The following is an 18,473-nucleotide window of genomic DNA, read 5'->3' on the forward strand; positions in this document are numbered from 1 at the left end:
GGACCACTCCCCGTGATCCAACGCCTGTTGACTGAGGTAGTCCACCTGCCAATTTTCCACCCTGGGAATGTGAATGGTGAAGAGGGCTCGAACGAACCATTCTGCCCACCTTAGACCAGCTACCTCCAGAGCCGCCAAGACACTTCTTCAGCCCCCTTGGTGATTGACATAAGCTAGGGCCATGACATTGTCTGAATGAATGCGCACTGGACAACCCTAAAGATGATCCGTCCAATGACCAAGACACAGTATGATCTCTCAGAGTTCTAAGACATTGAGCGGGAGTCTGGACTCTTCCAGCACCAAGATTCTCTAAGCAGAATGCTTGCCGAGGACGGCTCTCCAGCCAGAAAGGCTGGCATCTGTAGTTACCACTGTCCAATTCAAGGGGAGGAAGGAATTTCCCACCCGAAGCGCTGGAGAACGAAGCCACCATATCAGCGACTTCTTTGTGCCCCAACTCAGTCAGATCTAATTGTCCAGAGACTGTGGAGTCTTGTCCCATTTGGTAAGAATTTCCCTATACAGGGACCTCGTATGGAACTGTGCAAATGGAACCGCTTGGAGGTACACACCATCAGGCCCAGCACCCGCATGCAAGTCCAGAGGATGACCATTTGTTGGACAGCAGGAGGGGAATTCCAGCCTGCAATTTATGGAGTTTGTCCAGAGGAAGGAGCACTCTGGCTAAGGTCAAGTCCGGAGTCAGGCTCAGATAGTCAAGCTTTGCAGATGGAACCAGATCACACGTCTGAAAATTCAGAATACAGCCGAACTCCCGCAGAGTTCGTATTGTGATCTCCAGGTTCTCCACCAGAGCAGAGGGAGACTCTGCTCGCAGAAGGAGATCGTCCAAGTAGCCCAGTACCGTAATCCCCCATTGGCGTAGCAAAGCTAGCACTGGGGCTAACACTTTTGTGAAGACCCAAGGAGCAGATGCAAGACCAAAGGGTAATGCCACAAATTGCTAATAATCCTCTCCCACAGCAAAGCGGAGAAAATGCTGGTGACTGGCACATTTTCGAATGTGAAGGTAGGCCTCGCTGATATCGATAGAGGCGAGAAAATCCCCCCGATGCAGGAATTCACCACTGTTCGAATGGACTCCATTCTGCAACTTGAGGTCCAGGATTGGACGCACTTTGCCCTCCTTCCTGGGAACTGTGAACAGGCTTGAGTAAAAACCCTGAAAAAGTTCAGAGGTCAGAATCGGGACAATCCCCCATTGAAGAAACAAGTCTTGTACAGCCCCAAACAGGCCCTGTAAGCGGTGTGGGGACAGGCGCAAGTTGGAAGGAAAAAACCTTGCCAGGTGACAAGAGTGAAACTTGATCTTGTAGCCGGACCGAATGACTTCGTGGACCCACTTGTCTTCCACCCAGGAAGTCCACGGGTCCGGAAACCAGCGAAGACGTCCCCCCTACCCCCGATATGGGTAAGGGTGCACCTTCATGCAGAAGGAGCCTTGTCCCTGGGTCTGGAGAAGCCCGATCTTGGCTTGCCAGACAAAGTTCGTTTGGATCCTCCAGAAGAGACACTGAAAGGCTTTGAGCTCGTCAGTGGACCCTGAGAGACGAAAAAATGTCTTAGTAGACTGTGGAAGAAAAGTACTCTTCCCTCCTATGAGACCTTTAATGATGTCATCCAGGGTAGCTCCAAACAGGCGATCTCCTTGAAAAGGAAGATCAGTCAAGGCCTTTTTTGAAGTCTGATCTGCAGACCAGCACTTGAGTCAAAAAACAAGTCGAAGGATCACTGCCAAAACAGAGAAGCGAGCCATCAGGGGAGTTGCATCCAAAGAGGCATCACAGAGAAACTGCAGCCCCTGGCCCAGCTGGTCCGCCAGCGGCAGGAGGGATCTGTTCCCCTCCAGGTCAATGTGTAGGAGCTTAGCCCACTCGGTCAGAGTTTGCGACACTAGGGCAATGGTGAATACCGGCCTCATTGTCAAACCAACCGTACATAATGCGGGCCATAGCCTCCCTCCGCCTTCCGGTCAGCCAGATTCTTAAAGGCCGGGGACTCTTCAACCGGAATCATGGTTGCCTTGTTTAATCTGGAAACCGGAGGGTCCACCATCGGTGGCACAGTCCACTTCTTAAGAAGGGACTCCTAATCGGGGTAACACCTAGCAAAGCGCATACGGACCCCACGGGGATGTTTTGGTCGTCCCCACCTTTTCGCGACAATTCTGTCAAAATAGGCAGGGAAAGGAAACACCTTTGCCGCTTTGGATAGCTTGTAAGTGCCAAAGGGCACCTGTGCCTTCGTCGAAGCTTCAGCTGCGTCCTCCATCTTCAGGGTCTCACGCACAGATACAATCAGTGCATCCACTGGCGCCTTTCTGTGAGTGGTCGCAGACGTGGAGGAATCATCCTCACTAGCAGAGGATTCCAGGCTCGTGGTTGCAGACCCAGCAGGGTGACCCACGTCCGCGGCAGCCAAATCAGATTCAGGATGAGGCAGGAGAAGGCGGGGGCGCTTTTTGCTAGCCCGTCGCTCCCACAAGCCACCTCCACCCGGGACACAAGGGACTCCAGGACCGCCGTCAGTGCATGGATGGATGGTTGGGAACCGGAGGGCCCCGCAGCCTCAGAGAGGGGATCAGGTGGAGAAATGTGCTCCAAAGACTCCATGAGTCACCAGGGGGACCCCACAAAAAGTGTAAAACACTGCTAAGGGACAACCCCCTCCACGCTGGCAGCACCATCCAGTCGCCAGGCACAAAACACCAAGCGATCCTCAGCAGATAGGGAGAGGACCCCACCAGACTCACCACCTACAGAAACAGGCACCTGCAGCTACCAGGAGAATCTGCACTACACGTGCGGCGATCAGGAAGTAAAATGATCAAGGAGTCAGCACCAGGGGATGAGGAGGGGCTCCCACCGCTGAAATCGGCGCCCACAGGGCTCCACTGTCATGGCCACCGCTGTTTTCAATGGCAGACCACAAGAAAATGGCCGCCGGACTACACACCACCAGGTACAACCCCCCCTCTGCACAATCGATTGTCCGGTCGCCGGCGGTGCACCCCCCGGCCCCCATTGCCAGTTAGCTCCCTGCCCTCATCCCAGGAAAGTGACCAGACTACCCAAATAGCCCCAGTGTGGGGGGGGGGGCAGATGAGAGACTTGCAAGGGAAGGAGGGGAACCCAGGGATCTGACTGTCCCAAGGAGGGGGCCCGCGTCCATCCCAAAAAAAAACCAGGGGGAGAGGGGGGACAGATACTCACCATACCAGGAATCAGGCGGGCACCGCTCCAAACAGAATCCCTCTCCATTGGGGCTATGTCGTGGCCGACCTAGCATGGAGCTGAGGTCTGCGCGCGCTCACTGGCCAGATTGGGGTGACCACTGGATCTAGATTATCTAGCCCGTCGCCCAGTCCACCATTAGATTGATGGTCTCACAGGAAAAAATCCAGGAGACAAAAACTTCTATCTAAAAATTTTTTGCCAGGACCAAAGATCCCAGCAAGAAAATAGGTCCCTACTCCTGACTAGGCAGAAAAAAAACAGTGGTTATAGCAGAGAGAGGGAGTATACCTCCTGGGACTGCCAATGGGTGTAGCCAGAATTCCTTTCTGCCTAGTGTCCTACTCCTGTAGGGGGCAGTATAACCAAATGGTTATGAATATCAGGAGCTGTGTTCGCCAAAGAAAGAAAGAGAACGTACATTTTTTTTTTTTACCAATAAAGCAGAAAACCCACCCACATATTTCCCAATTATGTACAGGTGCATCTAATATCATTAAAAAGTTAATTTATTTCAGTAATTCAATCCAAAAAGTGAAACTTCTATATTTTGCATAGTTGCGTTACACACAGAGAGATATGTTTCAAGCATTTATTTTTTTTATTTTAATTAATATGGCTTACAGCTGGTGAAAACCACATAATTCAGTATCTCAGAAAATTAGAACATTACGTAAGACCAATTAAAAAAAAACAAAAAGGATTTTTAAAACAGAAAATGTTGGCTTACTGAAAAGTACGTCCAATGTACAGTATAGTAAGCAACAAATACTTGGTAGGGGCTCCTTTTGATTAAATTACTGCATTGATGCAGCGTGGCATTGAGGCGTTCAGCCTGTGGCACTGCTAAGGTGTTATGGAAGTCCAGGTTGCTTTGTTAACAGCCTTCAGCTTGTCTGCATTGTTGGATCTGGTGTCTCTTATCTTCCTCTTGACAATACCCCACAGATACTCTATGGGGTTTAGGTCAGGGGACTTTGCTGGCCAATCATGTACAGTGATATCATGATCATTAAACCAGGTATTGATATTTTTGGAAGTGGGCAGGTGCCAAGCCCTGCTGGAAAATGAAATCAGCATCCCCATAAAGCTAGTCAGCAGAGGGAAGTATGAAGTGCTCTAAAATTTCCTGCAAGAGGGCTGCGTTGACTTTGGACTTGAGAAAACACAGTGGACCAAAACCAGAAGATTACATGGCTCCCCAAATCATCACTGACTGTGGAAACTTCACACTGGACCTCATGCAACTCTGTGCCTCTCCACTCTTCCTCCAGACTCTGGGACCTTTGATTTCCAAATTAAATAAAAAATGTACTTTCATCTTAAGAGAGTACTTTGGACCACTGAGTAACAGTCCAGTTCTTTTTCTCCTTAGCCCAGGTAAAACGCTTCTGACATTGTCTCAGGTTCAGGAGTGGCTTGACACAACTCAAAAACAGTTGAGTAGCCCATGTCCGGCATACGTCTGTGTGTGGTGACTCTTGAAGCACTGACACCGGCCGTAGTCCACTCCTTCTGAATCTCCCCCAAATTCATGAATGGCCCTTGCTCCACATCCACTCAAGGCTGCGGTTATCCCTGTTGCTTGTGCACCTTTTTCTTTCACACTTTTTCCTTCCACTCAACTTTCCATTAATATGCTTGGATACAGCACTCTGCGAACGGCCAGCTTCTTTAGCAATTACTTTTTGTGACTTACCCTCCTTTGCAGAGGGTGTCAATGACTGTCTTCTGAACAACTGTGAAGTCAGCAGTCTTCCCCCGTGATTGTAAAACCTACTGAACCAGACTGAGAGACCATTTAAAGGCTCAGGAAACCTTTACAGTTGTTTTGAGTTAATTAGCTGACACCATGAGTGTAACACCATGAGTCTACAATATTGAACTTTTTCACAATATTCAAATTTTCTGAGATACTGAATATTGGGTTTTCACTAGCTGTAAGCCATAATCATCAAAATTAAAAGTAATACATGCTTGAAATATATCACTTGGTGTGTAATGAATCTATATAATATGAGTTTCACTTTTTGAATTGAATTACTGAAATAAATTAACTTTTTGATAATACTCACATTTTTTTAGAGGCACCTGTATTTCCAACCCACTTTCAGATGCCATTTGTAACAAGACAATTGATGCTATTCACTTTACCTGGCCCTTAGGCAGGACCAATTCCGATATTGAGAGACAGCACAGATGTCCTCTATCCTTGGCAGAAGCGTATATGCCCTCAAAATTTTATAAATTTGCTTTTTATAAATTTTATAAATACATTTTGTACATTTGTAAATAAAGATTTTATAAATTCCCATTTTCCTATTGTGTACATTTGTAAATAAAGATTTTATAAAGTCCCCTTTTCCTATTAGAATGGTTCCCTGTTACGTTGTGTATTGTTAACTATGCATGAATGATTACTGTCTATTCAATTTAAAGTTACATTTCATTAATGTCAAACAATTATATTCATGTCGACTACTGTGCACTTCACTCCTAGTTTTAAAAAACATTCAACTAATGTCTTTTCTGCAGTTCAGTAGTCTGGTATTTCTTCTCTGTCCCTTGCTACCCCAAAGACCTACTTCTATATTGGTCTTTTACAGCACTGAACTACAGGACAACAAAATCATGAGGCTGGAAAGTTGGTTGAAGGCATAACCACCAACATGGCACTACAGTTTAGTATCAACCCTGGCCTGATGACTACGGCACTCACTTCTACTATATAGCAGCAGCAAGTGCAATGACAGGGGTGTGCTCTAATGAACCATCATTGCTCCTGACATTGACATCATCACAGCCTCCAGACCTTCCGAGACCACAGTGTTCCTGGACATGAAGTACTGGAGTACCACCAAGTTTACCATCCTATTCAGCCGCATTTTTTTAACACTGCTGCAGCTGTTATGCAACAAGGGGGTGTTATAAAGGAGATTCTGCTATGCGCTCATGTTTAATTAAAAAAAAAAAAAAAAAACTTCAGAAGCTGTAATGGTTTACAGTGGTTCTCAAACTCTGTCCTCGAGTACACCCAACAGACCATAATTTCCCATTGATAAAATAGTACTCATAAGTACCATATTTGATTTTGATTTAAAGCACCTTTGCAAGCTGAAGGGAATCCTAAAAACATGATCTGTTGGGGGTACTTGAGTAGCAAAATTGGGAACCACTGGCCAACATAATCAGGAACAATTTGGCATGCTGGAAGTGGGCCCCATGCTTTAAAAAGTAGTAGTCACAAATGGGTTTATGGAAGAGCTATAAAAAGTGATATCTTTGGGGCTTTAACAGGAATGAAAACAGATCTGTGTTCGATGTGCTTATGGTTATTTAGGAGCTGGAAGCCTGTATTTGGCATTATTATCACTTGTTATTATTACAGGTATTTACATAGCGCTGTCAATTTAGGCAGGGCTTTACACATTTACTATATGTTCACATCAGTCGCTGCCCTCAAGGAGCTTACAGTTTAAGGTCCCTAATTCACATTCATACACATATTAGGGCCAATTTAGACTGGAGCCAATTAACTTACCAATGTGTCTGTGGAGTGTGGGATTAAATCGGAGTACCCAGGAAACCCATGCAGGCACAGGGAAAACATGCAATCTCTGCGCAGGCAGTGCCATGGTTGAGATTCAAATTGACGACCCTAGTGCTGCTAGGCAGAAATGCTATCTACTAGCCACTGTGCTACCCATCAACATCAGTTCATGTACTTGACAAAGCAATGATTATCCCCTATTGCAGCTATTATCAAACTAAATCAAAATAGGACTTTGCACTATAAGTACAATTGTAACTGGTTCTTTTTAAAGCACCAAGAAATATAAAAGTATGTTAGTAATAACAGTATCAAATAATGGGGTGACATAACTATAAGCTGAGAGTGCTCTTTTGTTTTGCTCTTGTTCAGTGGCTTGTTTTTCCTGCCCTCATCGCCATTGTTACCGCCATTCTGCAACACTAAGTGCCTCGCCCAGCACTCCTTGACCTGAGATTTACTCTACCAAGCAGCAACTTGCTAATTCAGATTAAAAACAATACCCGGCACAAAAGGACAGTGTATAAGAACTGAGTGTTCTCGTATAAAGCTTTTTAAAGCTTGTTAGGTCTAATCAGCTCTTTTCATCCCTTTCTGCTAGTAATGCTGTGAAACCTGGAAAAGTGGACACACGGTCCCAGATGGTAAACTTTAAAATAATAATCATATGAGCACATAGGAGGTGTACAGTACAACTGACAAATCTTTTCAAATGTTTTTACTTCCTGAAAGACTTGCGGTATTTAGGATTGTCCCTTTTAAACTAAACACAAACTAAACACTTTTAATGTATTTAACGGCATAATGTTTCCAACACGATGCATGAGTTCAACTGGGATAGAGGTATTTTGCTGCTGATTTTCATTTGTAATTGATGTCCAGTGCATCTCGCTGCAGTATACAACAACAGTCAGCTAGCATTGATGGATTCAAGTTGTCCCGATACAGTCTTTCCATTGTGACAATGTCCTGGTGAAAATTTTCACCATGTTCTTCATTAATTGCTACTAGTTTTTCAGAAAAAAAGTCCAAAAGTGAATACAGAAAATTTGTTTTCAGTAACAGGTTGTACTTCATAATCTTATATGCTGTAAGGAGATTTTCAACCTGCTGAATGAAATGCTCTGTAGTTGCCAAGAATGCTTGCCATGCAATTTTCACCAGTCCTATTAACAGATCTTCGAACCGCTTGCCATTGAACATCGATCTCAAATAAAAAAAACCTTCACCTTCCTTGTTAATCGCTTTCAAAAAATCTTTTATCAGTCTGAGTTTTATGTGACGCGGAGGCATAAACCTCTTTGTTGGGTCAACGCGTGTTTATGTGCATGTTCTTCTTTCCTGGAGCCAAATTCTTTGAGAGAGGCCATTTCTTGTTAATGTAATGGGACTCTTGCATGGCTGTCCAATTCACATAAGTAACAGTACTTGTTATAACTCAGCCTTTTTAAACTGGGGTGCCATCCGGTTTCTTTAGGGGTGCCCTGGCAAAATGCCTATAATATGCCTTAAGTATGTGTTTTGACACTTTGGGGTCTGTGGCATGGGCCACCGGTGGCCCGCACCCGCCTTGTTCACACACAGCGGGAGCCCAGCGACAGTTATCGGGAACTCTATGTCCACCACCACCCGCTGATTGTACAGTAAACAGGCAGAATGGCAATCTGCCTATGTGAACAACAGATTGCCATTCTGTCAGCGGGGAAGGCATTGATTCTGTGTAACTGCAAAGCAGAAACATGGATTAATGCCTTCCCCTAGTCAAAGCACCTCCCACACAGTGAGAAAGCACAGGCTAGGTACACAGTTAACCATTTGATCGGCCCTGGTGTTCACCCCTTCCCTGCCAGTGTCATTAGTACAGTGACCGTGCATATTTTTTTTTAGCACTGATCACTGTATTAGTGTCACTGGTCCCCAATTGTCAAAAGTGTCAAATATTGTCCGATATGTCCGCCGCAATATCGCAGTCCCGCTATAAGATGCTGATCACCGCCATTACTAGTACAAAAAAAAATAATGAAAACTAAATAAAAATATCCAATAGTTTGTAAACACTATAACGTTTGCAAAAACCAATCAATATAAGCTTGCTGGGGTTTTTTGTTTACCCAAATTATGTAGTAGAATACATATTGGCCTAAATTGATGAAGAAATTCGATTTGTTTTCATTTTTTTATTGGATATGTTTTAGGAAGGCCACACAATGTCTTCATTCAAATGAAAATCAGAGACAGCCTGAGGAAGGAACGACGGACAGAGGCAAAGCACCACCTTATCTCTGTAAATAACCAAGTAAGGCGAACTACAGGATAACACAGCCAATTCCGACACCCTGTGCGCAGCGGTGATAGCCACCAAAAAGGCCACTTTCTGGGATAGGGTAAGCAGGGGAATTTCCTGAATATTCTCAATGGGAGGCTTCTGGAGGACCGAGAGCATCAAATTCAGGTCCCAAGGCAGTAACTGAGACTGCACTGGAGGAGCCAAGTGCCTAACTCCCTGAAGAAAAATATGCACCAGGAAGTGTGTGGCCAAGGACCTGGTGATTGGCATAAGCCACGGCCATGGCATTGTCCGATTGAATGTGCACTGGACATCCCTGAAGACGATCCGCCCAATGTTCCAGGCAGTCTGATCGATCAGAGTTCCAAGACATTGATCGGTGGTAGTCTGGACTCTTGCTGTGTCCAGATCCCCTGAGCAGAATTTTTGCCGAGGACGCCTCCCCAGCCAGACAGGCTGGCATCCATGGGGACCCGTGTCCAGTACAAGGGGAGGAAGGATTTGCCCAGCCAAAGCGCCGGAAAATGAAGTCACCATATCAGGGACTCTTTCGTTCCCCGGCTCAGCTGGATCGGATTGTCCAGATACTGTGCAGTCTTGTCCCATTTGACCAGAATCTCCCTTTGCAGGGACCTAGTATGGAACTGTCCATTTTTAAAGTTTCCCGCACTGACGCAATCAGTGCCTTTACCAGTGCTTTCTCATGCGCGGTGGTAGAAGAAGAATCATCCTCACTATCAGAGCATCTGAGGTGCTTGGACGTAGACCCCGATGTGACTTGCGTCCGTGGGGGCCATTTTAGCCTCAGAGTCTGAGGAGGCAGATGAAACAGGTGAAGGCGGAGGGCGCTTCCTGCCAGGTCTTTTCTACAAAACCAGGTCCACTTTAGACACTAAAGACTGTAGGACCGCCGTCATGGCCGCCATAGCCGAGCGGGACCCCGAGGGTCCCCCCCCCTTCTGAGAGTGAGTCTGGTGGTGGGATGTGTTCCGCAGGCTCCATGATACCCTGGTGCCACAGTGAGATTCACACAGCGACACAGGGAGAATCACCTATCTATATAAAAAATATATATATAACCATATACCAGTAGGCTGTGAGTTTACCAACAACTCCCGCAGTACTGACACCCATGGGACTGCAAGTCACAGCACCACTGCAATGAGAAGGAAACAGGCCAGGAGATACCACCCAGGGCTCACCACCACCACTTCTCAGCCCAACAGGGAGAGGTTGACTGAAGGTTCATTACTCATCAAAACCTTTCCAAAACTTCTACTATCTACTGGACATTGCTTGTCAGTTAATGGGCCGATCACTCCCCAAAAAGCGGGTCATTCAGGTACCCCACAATGGGGATACCCCAGGTCCCCAACAATCCCAGAGTAGGAGCCAACACCTTGTTAAACACTCTGTGGGCCATGATAGGCAGAGAGGCAATGGCAGAAACGGATAGTGGTGATCCTACACTACGAATCGCAGAAACTGCTGGCAAGGCCAGAAAATCAGGATAAGTAGGTAAGCATCATTTATATCCACTGATACCAGCACATTTGCATGATGAACAGAACCATTCACCAACCTCAGGAACTTGCAGAGCACAGAACAGGCCAGACATATCAGCTTTGCTTTGGAAAAAAAGGTTGGAGTTAAAGCTGTGGGACCTCACCGCCAACATAGGTGCAGTGACCCCTTGGAAAAGCAGTCTTTCCAGAGCAGCAAAGAAAACCGCTCTTTACTTTGCATCTAGGGATGCACCGAATAATCGGCGGCCGAACATTATTCGGCCGAAAATAGAAAAAATAGCACTTTCGGTGTTCGGCCGAATAAGTCAAAAGGCCGAATAATTTTGTGCCGAATAATAGGGCTGAACGATAGTCGATATGATATTGACTATCGTTCTGTGCCCGTAGGCAATATTCATATCGCCGAGGTCACGATATTTACAGGGGGAAGGTACTCGGAGGAGGACAGGAGGACTCACAGACTTCCGTGTTAGGCAGGGGAAGCCGGGACACTTCAGCGGTGAGCATACATACATTACTCACTCTTGCACTGCAGCCCGCCCCACACATTCAGTGAGTCTTACTCTCCTCCCTAGTTTTTTCAATGGCACATTCAGGAAGCCAATCACGCCGTGATTAGCTGCACAGCGAGCCAATCACGCGTGCCTGCACACCTGATTGGTTCCGCTGTGCCGCTACTCACGGCGTGATTGGCTTCCTGAATGTGCCATTGAAAAAACTAGGGAGGAGAGTAAGACTCACTGAATGTGTGGGGCGGGCTGCAGTGCACGAGTGAGTAATGTATGTATGCGGCTGTGCTCCTTTCCAGGCTACTACTAGTCCACCTCCAGCCTCCTACTACCACCACTATGAGAGACTGTCTGTCACTGTATAATCTGATCGAGTCCACACTGACACTGACTGACTGTCACTGAGTAATTGATGTTACCACATTAACCCTGACCTGCCCAGTGCCCTGTATCTGCAATTAAAATTTACAAGGCTGCCTGCATGCTTCCTGATTTCCATTCCCAGCATCCTTCCCAATCCCTACAGTGTCACTAACATTAACCCTATGGTACAAGGCTGCAGTGTGCACTGAATCCCATTCCCTATAGTAACATTTAGGGAGAGAGAGAGACATGAGAGGACAAGAGAGAGAGAGAGAGAGAGGACAAGAGAGAGAGAGAGAGAGAGAGAGACATGAGAGGACAAGAGAGAGAGAGAGTGAGAGGACAAGAGAGAGAGAGAGAGACACGAGAGGACAAGAGAGAGGACAAAAAATTGGCAAAATAAATGGAAAAAATGCAAAACACCGCGTTCGGTATTCAGCCTTCGGCCTTCGGCCAAACATTTTATTATTATTCGGCTTCGGCCAAGAATTTCATTTCGGTGCATCCCTATTTGCATCCAAAGATACTTTTGAGTGCATAATTTATGGAAGGGACATAACAGAGAAACTCCAACTTGTAGCCTTTCTTTCACTGCAAACTGCAGAGCACTCCTATCAGAGAAAAGCAGTTCCTAAAGAGAGTCTTTAACTTTTTATATGCGGTGTCCTTTATCACCTCAATACCGACACTTTCCCCCCATTTCTGCACAGGCCAATTTTCAGCTTTCAGTACTGTCACATTTTGAATGACAATTACTCACGTAACACTGTACCCAAATTAAATTGTTATAATTTTTGAGACAGATAGAGCTTTCTTTTGACAGTATATCTAATCACTACTGGGTTTTTATTTGTTTTGCTAAACAAAAACAAAAAAAAAATAAAAAATTTGGGGGGAAAAAAAAGTTTTTCTTCGTCTGTTATAAAATTTTGCAAATAAACATTTTTTTCTTCTTCACTGATGAGGCTGCACTGATAAACTGCACTGACGATGCTGCAATGAGGAGGCCACGGAATCTTAGTGTAAATGCTGTACTCACTGTGCATCTGTCACAGAACAGCTCCCCTTTCCTCACACGCTGTCTCTGTGTGAGGAAAGGAGAGTCGATAACCTGCACAAAGTCTGTTTACACTGTGACAGCTGTAGATTGGACACAGCTGATCACATGGTAAAAAGTCGCTGCGATTGGCCCTTTACCCTGTTCTGTGTCCAAGGCACACAGCGGTCACAGAGTGCACCCGAAGTGCATCCCAGGGGCGTCCTTCCAGGACTGGAGGCCTGCACTGTACCCGTTTATCAGTTATAGCCAGGGCAGAAAGTGGTAAAAGACTGGGACCATCAGGATTTTTTTTCAAGTAGAAAATTACTGGGTCCACAGCTAGAGAACCCAAATTCTTGAAGAAATCCTCCTCTGTGCTGTACTAATGAGCATACCACTTCAGCAGAAAAAACACCTTCTCCAGTAGAGCCGAACCATAATATATAAATTCCTGCATGTAAGGGTGCGCCGGGAAGGATTTGGGATTTTTTTGGTGGCCTTCAGGACTCACAATCAGTGAGGATTCTGGCAGCGGCAGCTTAAGGTTGATGTGTATCACATCCACAAGGAAGGATATAGCGCTAGACCCGGAGATAAGGACCCATCCATAGAGGTTTCCTGATGCTCCCCAGCTTCCAACTCTTCCTCATCCTGTGGAATTTCCTCTGATGCCTCATCCTGCCTCAAAAGGGGAGAAGGGAATTGAGACCAACAAAGCTTGCTTCCCAGGTGTTGGCCTAACTCTTCCACCTCACATAACCTTTTCTGAAGTAGACAGGGGAGAAGCAAAGGGCAAAACTGTAGAGTGTCACTTGAGTGGCAGCTTTAGGCCTGCTGGGGCTGATGACATCTCATCCAAGATAGCAGCCCCAGCAGCATTTTCAGCATTTTTGGATGTCCACACAAGGCAGGCTTTTATAGGAAAATACCACATCTAAAAACGCTAAATGCATATATAATATTCCCTGCTTACCTTCAACATTTTTAACTGGGCATGTGCCTCATCTCTTTCTCTCTTCAGTTTGTTAACACCATCCTTTTCTGAGAGATCACATGACTGCATCTGCACAAATAAAACATTACAGATGCATTACAGAACTCATACTGTAGCCAAGTTGTTGATTAGGATCTGATATGCATTCCACTATTACAGACCCTTCACATCACCTTAACTTCCATTCACTCAAAATGTGAAGAACTATAGGCAAAACTTCTTTTTTCATTTTGGATGGAGCAAAGGAAGGTTATAACCCGTCAGATTTGTTTTCGCCATCTGTGTCCCTTGCGGAGATTTCCCTTCACTTCCTGTCCCATACCCTAAAAGGAAGTGAGAGGAAATCCCTGCAAATTAGGGGAATTATTTGGGGACCCCCAGGTCACCATAACTAGTATCCCCATTGGAAGATTACCCCTTTATTACTTTTCTGGGAACAACCCAAAATTTGGGTCTTCTTTTACTTTCACTTTTAACGATAATAGTAAACAGGACAAACAGAGAGGATGAATCTCCTTAACTGGGACACAGACAGCAATATAAACTGACAAGCATTCGAATCCCTCTCCATTTTATCCAAAACTAAAAAAGAAAAAAAAATTGACTCTAGTTCTACTTTAAATTATGTTCATGCAGGAATGCATGCTATTTTTCATGTTTTTATTAATTTTATAAATACAAACAACACAATAATAAAAACGGTTAGGAATTAGTGACAGGTTAAATTCTAAATAGAATAATTCTTATACGTTGCAGAGTGAGCTTTAGGTACGGATGACAGGTTGTATCCCTTGGAAAGAGTCAGTACAGTCTTGGAGGTTTATCATGTGCTTTATCTATCTAAGGGCTCTTTCACACGGTCCGCCTCCGTAGGCGGATCCGTGCTGCTCAGCGGGGATCGATCCGCGATCCCCGCTGAGCCGGGCAGATGACAGCTCCGTCTCCGCTTGCAGTGCGGAGAGGGAGGTGTCACAGCCCCCGCTGCTCTCTATGGGGAATCGGATGAGAGCGGACCGCACTCATCCGATCCCATCCCATCCGATTCCCAGGACGGATGGAAAATAGGGTTTCCATCCGTCCGGATTTCACGGACAGGATCGGATGCGGATGGCAGCGGGTGTCAGCGGACATGTCACCGCTGACATCCGCTGCTCCATAGGGCTGAATGGGGCATCCGATCAGATCCGCCTAAAAAACTGACAGGTGGATCTGATCGGACCGCCCGTGTGAAAGAGCCCTTACCTATATTCTTCACATGTTCTGGGGCATTCTTGAAAGTTATTTAGTACAAAAAATTAAATCAATCAATCTGCCAAGAGTCAGACATTCTCCTCCCTTTTCAGATATGTGACAAATATCTGATATAGTCAGGCTATTTCCCCAGCAATCCCAGGAGCCATGCTTTGGGGCAATATATAATGAGCAACTGAATAATAAGGAATGAATTCAGCAAACAACTCAAATTTGTTTTTTTTTTAAATGGTTGGTTAAAATGAGCTCCCAAGGCCTTGAGTTAAAAAAAAAATAATTCTCTCTTTTTTTTTTTTTTTGCTTAAATAAGGTCAGTATAACCTAAAAAGCTTTTTTTTTTTTTTTTTAAGTAGGTGCTGCTTTGAAACAGCACCTAGCTTCTTTTGTCTTGGATAGTCCAACACTTGAATCTCCCTGCCATATTTCTTGGCTGTGTTTTAGTCCACTTGGGAGTGTTTGGTGCTCTCGCCCACCACTGTGTGTTCCAGCTGCTCCTGTTATATTCTGCATTATATAAAATAATTAAAGTAATTCTAAAGGCTCAAGGTTTTTAACCTTCATGCATGAAAATAAAAACTTTCCGTGTGCAGCAACCCCCCCCCCTTATACTTACCTGAGCCCCATTGCAATCCAGCGATATGCACAAAAGTCTCGGCTCTCAGTGGACTCTCTCTTCTCATCGGCTGAGGCAGCCGCGGGAGCCATTGAGGAGAGAGAGGGGAGCTGGGCCGAGGCACAGCTCTTTGTCTGAATGGACACACAGGACATTGTCCTGGATCAAGCCTGCTCGGGTGCCCCCACAGCAAGCTGTTTACTATGTGGGCATTTGGCAGAGGGTGGAGCCAGGAGCGCAGGTGGAGGACCAGGGCTGCTCTGTGCAAAACCACTGCACAGAGCAGGTAAGTATAACATGTTTGTTATTTAAAAAAACAATCAAACTTGACTTTAATATCCCTTTAAAACCCCTCATAATAGGCACAGCAGGTGTGCAAACCAAGAAATCGAGAGGAAAGTTCAACCTCTCCAGCATTTAACCAACGAAGCCCTCGTTTTTTTTAAAGAGGTTGTAAACCTCCGAATTTAAAAAAAATAAATAAAAACCTGAAAGACAAACACATTATGAAATACTTACCTAAGAACGAAGCCCCGAGGCGCCGACCACTCACCTCTCTCGTGGGTGACATTTTCTGTCACCCTTCTTCCGGGTTCGCAGCATCTGGCCATCTGATTGGCTGGACCCGCGATTACGTCACTCCCGCGCATGCGCGCGGTAGCCGACGGTCACGGCACGGGGCTCTGAAGGAACGGCACCAGCAGCTGCATGCAATGTAAATATCTCCTAAACGGTGCAAGTTTATGAGATATTTACAGCACCTATAGGTAACCCTTATAATAAGCTTACCTATAGGCAAAAGTCATTAAGGGGGGTTTACAACCTCTTTAAGTGCCTGTTTTCCACAAAAGCAGCTGCTGTTTTTCTGAGATTGAAGTTGTCTTAATTGACCAGCTTACATGCAAGGTGGCCTTAGCTCTATTTAACATGCTCCAGTTAACAATGCATGCAGAGTCACGGAACAACATGGAACCGAATTTGCTTGGCATTTGCACCAATGCCTACCTTCTACAATCATAGAGAGACACAGACAACATCCTCTGTGGTCACATAAAGAGGAAGGAAAGGAATACATCGACAGGAAACGCAAGAAGGAAAAACAACAGTTTAAAAGTCTAAAGTTGAAAAACAGAAGCTCGTTTTATATTTTGGAATGCAAATTAACATTATTTTATACATGTTCCCTTTGGCTTGGTTAACAAAGTAATATCATATGAAACAGATTAAATCGTTTTACGTGGATGTCCTTAGAAGTGGTGGCTTCATTAATTTTCATTTCTCCGAAAACTTTCAGCAAGTACAGAAAAATAAATTAATAATGTGAGTGTTCACCCGCTCTGTGCTAAGGGTTACATTTGTAATCAGACTGCTGCCAGGTGAAAGGTGTGGTGTCCTTTGAAAATTGAAAAAAGTGTGAGATTCCAGTGCTGTCATGTGCTCTACTCAATATTAGGGATGCACCGAAATGAAAATTCTGGGCCGAAACAGAAACCGAAAATTCAGGATGCCCTTGGCCGAAAACCAAAACCGAAAATGACTTTTTTTGGCAAGTGGTTAATTTAATTGTCAATGCTATTTGTATTATGCAGCATGAGGGGGTTAATGTATTGCCACTGGTCACTGATGCATTAGTGACCGACCAGTGACTGTTAATTAACCCCTTTGTGCTGCATTAGTGGCACACCAGTGTCAGTGTTAATTAACACTGGTTGCACTGATACTGGTTTCGCTAATGCAGCACAAAGGGGTTAATTAACTGCCACTGGTCGGTCACTAATGCATCAGTGACCAGTGGCAATACATTACCCCCCCCCCCCCCCCAAAGAGTTAATGATGGCAATGCACGCCGCTCGGTACACTTCCGGCAGCCTGAGCGACTGCAGGGGAGCCCAGCTGATTAGCTGATTACGGGAAGCATAGCGGGTCTGTCCACTTGAATGTTTTTTGTATTTGCAATATTTGTAATCTCTTCAATAAATTTGGATTTTTGAATCCTACTACACAATTAGGAGTTCCCTCTTATCTGGTTAATAACCTCTGAGACCACCTGCGGTGTTTGGAGGGTGCCACCATCACTGTATGCACATCTTGAAGTCACACCTATTGGCTGCTATTCTTATTTGCACATGGGATCAACATTTGGACTGTTTATTGTGTGGATATATTATATATATATATATATATATATTATTTTTTTTCAGGACATTTCATTTTTTGTGTGTTTTTGCACGTTAACACACAATTTTGCACATTAGCACTTTTTTTGCGCAGTTTACATGATATTTGCAACTAATTTATTACATATTAATGTTTTGCACTTGGTTTCTAATATACTGATTATGGAATGATTGTTATCACTATCAATTATGTATTCATTATTTATTGTATATCACAGTAGAGCACTTGGTTTCTATGTGAGGATTTAGGGGAGGGGAGGGGGAGGGAGAGAGAGGGGAGAGAGAGGGAGAGAGGGGGGGGGAAGGGGGGGGAGAGAGAGAGAGAGAGGGGGAGAGAGAGAGAGAGAGAGAGAGAGAGAGAGGGGGAGAGAGAGAGAGAGAGAGAGAGAGAGAGAGAGAGAGAGAGAGAGAGAAAGAAGAAGAGAGAGAAGCAGTCAGCCAGCTTACCTTCCGCAGTGGAGAGAGAGAGAGAGAAAAAGCAGCAGTCAGACAGCTTACTTTCTACCTTCCGCAGCACAGAGCACATGAAGGGAGAAGGTGGGTGGAGCCATTCTCGCATAGGCGCGGAGGAGGACGAGGAAGATCCTCCTCCGCTCTGTATTCTGGGTCCTCTCTTCAGGCCATCACTGGTTGCTAGACGCCAGTCATCTGGCCATCCTAGCAACCAGTGTAGGTCAGACTACACAGCCCGATGCCCGGTGGAGGAACAAAGCGGAGATGCCCGCCTGACAGGGAAGTGAACGGCTCACTTCCTTACAGCTATTAGCGGATCGCTTCACCTGCGCTGCGCCCCCCTTCCTCATGGCGGCCATTAATTTTTGGTATCTTTGACCGGTTTTCGGCCGAAATGGGATAGGCCCATTTTTGGCTGAAATTTTCGGGTTGCCGAAATTTCAGTGCACCACTA

General features: G+C 45.4%; 1 protein-coding gene across 1 annotated transcript in view; it reads right to left on the reverse strand.

The window, feature by feature from the left end:
• Window positions 1-18,473, reverse strand: part of STXBP4 (syntaxin binding protein 4) — a gene marked incomplete at its 5' end in the record, with an annotated part of 193,418 nt that overhangs the window by 114,937 nt on the left and 60,008 nt on the right. Inside the window, one exon of the mRNA XM_082272758.1 lies at window positions 13,505-13,594. Within this exon, the coding sequence (XP_082128884.1) occupies window positions 13,505-13,594 (90 nt within the window). The remainder of the gene's footprint in view (window positions 1-13,504; window positions 13,595-18,473) is intronic.

The sequence above is a fragment of the Pelophylax lessonae genome (assembly GCF_965119305.1).
Source record: "Pelophylax lessonae genome assembly, chromosome: 11".
NCBI classification, from domain to species: Eukaryota; Metazoa; Chordata; class Amphibia; order Anura; family Ranidae; genus Pelophylax; species Pelophylax lessonae.